Source organism: Austrofundulus limnaeus, unplaced genomic scaffold (genome assembly GCF_001266775.1).
Source record: "Austrofundulus limnaeus strain Quisiro unplaced genomic scaffold, Austrofundulus_limnaeus-1.0 Scaffold726, whole genome shotgun sequence".
In the NCBI taxonomy this organism is placed as follows: domain Eukaryota; kingdom Metazoa; phylum Chordata; class Actinopteri; order Cyprinodontiformes; family Rivulidae; genus Austrofundulus; species Austrofundulus limnaeus.
Window position 1 is genome coordinate 136,391 of NW_013953128.1, and position 3,675 is coordinate 140,065.

A 3,675-nucleotide genomic window follows, 5' to 3' on the forward strand; every position below is an offset into this window, starting at 1 on the left:
AATTTACAAAACAAAACAGCCTACAGTATTTTTACAGTCTTTATTTTACAGTTAAAATATTTTTATCAAATACAGTCTAATGTTACAACTAATCAGGGATCCCTTTAAAACATGCTTTATTGGCGGCTGCTGACGTCGAAAGCTTCTTTTGGTTTTGCTCGATCCTGTGTTTGTCGACAGATTTTATTGAAATTAGTTTCTTTGAGGAAGTGTGTAACTGTAACGAGACGTGATGTAAAACACTCGTCTGACTGGTTAACTGTTCTCCAGCGGGACGCTCTGGAGGAGGTGGAGGCGGATGGAGACGGGCCGGTTAAAGTTCAGGGCATGTACCCGTACATGACATCATCTCACCTCTTCAAGCTGCTCGACTGCCTGCTGGAGTCGCACAACTTCGCCAAGGACTTCAACTCCAACAACGAGCAGAGGACGGCCCTCTGGAGGGCAGGTTAGCCCAACGCTAAAGTCCTCAGGGTTTTATACTTCATAAAATTCTTCCCTACATTATCGTTTCTCTCTTTCTGCTCTCAGGATTTAAGGGTAAATCTAAACCCAACTTGTTGAAGCAGGAAACCAGCAGCCTCGCCTGCAGCCTGAGGATCTTGTTCAGGATGTACTCTGACCCCAAGCTGCAGGACTCGTGGCCTGACATCCAAACACGCCTGCTGCTGTGAGTAAAACCTGCAGGAGCTCCACAGAATGAGCCTAAAACCTCTGATCATAAAGACAGGTTTGAATATTAGAACAGTGTGTAACTTTGTGTTGTTGTTTTYAGAGTGTGTACTGAAGCTCTGAGCTACTTCATCAGTCTGACCTCAGAGAGCCACAGAGAGGCCTGGAACATCCTGCTGATGCTGCTGCTCACCAGGACGCTACGGCTGCCTGACGACAAGGCAAGAAGCACAAACAGTCCTCCAAACATCAGCCGAAGGACAGGCAGTCAGGGCTGTTTGTGTTCCAGTGTTTGTGTGATTTAAAAATAAATTAATTATCTGGGTTTCAAAAGAGAACTAAATATTAACTTAAATTTCTCTGTGAAAATGCAGCGTCCGTGCCAAGCACCGAGAGACTTGGCTAAAAATTGTCAAAAAAGCTGAAACTGCTTTAATCAAATTAAAAACAGACAAAAATAGCTAAGTGGTACAAAACAGCTAAAAGTAGCATAACAGCACATAGAAGCTGAAAGTAGCAAAACTGTAGAAACAACAAAATGTAACAAAACGCTAGCTAAAAGCTAAAAGTAGCAAAGGACTAGCTAAAAGTAGTAGAAAACTAYCTAAAATCTAGAATTTGCAGACAAATGTAGCAGAAGACTAGAAGTCAAAAGTAGCATAGGCTAGCTCGATGTCAAAAGCATCAGAGGACTAGCTAGAAGCCACATTACGCAGAAGGCTAGTTAGACACCAAATGTAACAGAAAGCTAGCTAGAAGTCAAAAGTATCAAAAGGCTAGCTAGAAGCCACATTACGCAGAAGGCTAGCTTGATTCCAAAAGTAGCAAAAGACTTGCTAGACAATAAATTTACCAGAAGGCTAGCTAGAAGTCAAAAATAGCAGAAAGCTTGCTAAACACCAAGTGTAGCAGTTAGCTAGAAGCCAGAAGTAGCCAAAGGCTCGCTAGAAGCTACACATAGCAGGTTAGCTAGACACCAAATGTAGCAGAAAGCTAGCTAAAAGCCAAAAGTATCAAGACTTGCTAGAGAGCAAATGTAGCAGAAGGTTAGCTAGAGGTCCAAAGTAGCATAAGGCTAGCTCGATGTCAAAAGTAGCAGAGGACTAGCTAGAACTTAAAAGTAGCAAAATGCTAGCTAGACACTAAATTTACCAGAAGGCTACCTAGAAGTCAAAAATAGCAAAAATCTTGCTAAACACCACATGTAGCAGTTAGCAAGAAGGCAGAAGTAGCCAAAGGCTCACTAGAAGCTACACATAGCAGGTTAGCGAGGCGCCAAATGTAGCAAACTGTTAGCTAGAAGCCAGAAGTAGCATGAGAAAACAAGCACGAGTTTTTCTGAAGCAGATTTTCAGAGACTGTTTTTGAAGAGATTTCTTTTTAAACCTGTGGTGAAAATATTTGTATACAGAGTTAAATTTTGAAAAGTATTCAAAAAGTCACAGCTGCTGTCCTAAATCAGCTGAATATTTTTCATATATAATTGACTAAAATAGCAATAAATATACAGAAGTTGTTGGATTGGGAAAAAGAAACAGATGAAAACAATAAAAAGTTATTATTTKTAAAGTAATATATGAACTGTTTTTAGGACGTATTTTTCCAGTAGCTGTCAGCCATGAATCAGGCCTTCCCAGCATGAGTTGATGAGTCACCGATGAGTCAGTTCGATGACTCAGGGTTTCTTTTCTGAGCATTTTAGGCCCGAACTCTTACAGCTTCTAAAAGAAGTCAAACCGAAGCAGAAAACCACTTCATGAACAGAAAGTGTTTCTGTTGTCGAGTTGTTTGCAGGAATGCAGCTCAGGCCTGCAGGACAGGACGCTCACAGCTGTTTTCTGTTGACAAGATTCTGTTTGTATCTCTGATCTTTCAGCCGTTGTTTGAGCGGACTCGTCAGTGTCTAACGAGCACCTTTCTCCCTCTTTAGTTTAGGCCCCATGCTTCCTGCTACTACCCCCACCTGTGTGAAATGATGCAGTTCGACCTGATCCCGGAGCTGCGGGCCGTGCTCAGGCGCTTCTTCCTGCGGATCGGCTCCGTCTTCCACATCGCGCCWCCTGACGCCCGGACTCCCGTCTCCTAGAAGGACAGGTGGAAGATCCAACGTGGACACAGTTACTCCCCCCGTCTTGGACCGGGTCAGGGTACAGAGGGGGCTGTGCAGTCAGGAAGGAAGATGTAGCTTCAGGACTCTGCATTATTCTCCCTCCTCTTTCTGTTTTTTGTTTTTTTCCTCTCTGGGATGAACAGCACTGTGACTGGCACTTCCTGTTGTCTTTCATCTTACAATAACCAGGAAAAAAAACACTCTGAAGAAATAATTTATTGTTGCAGATTCAGTCCTTGATTTTGATGTTTTTTTATTTTCATTCTGTTTCTTTTTTATGCTTAAAGACAACATGCTAGACGCAAATCAAATTAAATTTAATGAAGTTTCTATGGACAAAAAAGGCTTTTGGCTCACTGTGCCTGTAAGAAACTGAGGATCTTAAAGTACGCTCCTTCAGTTTCCTAGAATACCTGTTCAGGTAGCAGGTTACAGACTCAAACTTTAATCTGCTGCAAACAGAATCAGAGATTTTAAGCAGCTTTATCGGCAACATCCGTCCTGAAGAGATTTTACTTATTTATTTTTGCTTTAATTTATTATTACTACTTCCCCAATAATTGCTGGTTTACAGTGAAACGTTGGGGGGGAAATCTTTTCTCTTTTTTTTTGTTGCATTCCCWCTTCCTAAGCTTCACACAGCCAGCTGCTGATTCTAAAACTCCAGTCATCTTATTAAAAACAAAAACTCCACTAATTCATCATTTGCACACCTGTTTCTGACATTTTGCTTGTGTTAACCACAACGTAAGTATAATCTGTCAGTGTTGACTCACTTTAAAATGAGTTTTACAAGAAAGTCCAGGAACATGGAGATCTCTGCGTCCTGGACCCTTTGAAGTGTGTCTCTTGCCTTTCTTTGTTTTTCTTTTTTTTTTAAAAAGGATGTAATT

General features: G+C 41.4%; 1 protein-coding gene across 1 annotated transcript in view; it reads left to right on the forward strand.

Annotated features, from left to right (window-relative positions):
• arfgef2 (ADP-ribosylation factor guanine nucleotide-exchange factor 2 (brefeldin A-inhibited)) overlaps positions 1–3,675 on the forward strand; it is a gene marked incomplete in the record, with an annotated part of 28,928 nt that extends 25,253 nt beyond the window's left edge. Inside the window, 4 exon segments of the mRNA XM_014028207.1 lie at positions 271–448; positions 532–670; positions 776–893; positions 2,603–3,675. Of these exon segments, the coding sequence (XP_013883661.1) occupies positions 271–448; positions 532–670; positions 776–893; positions 2,603–2,758 (591 nt within the window).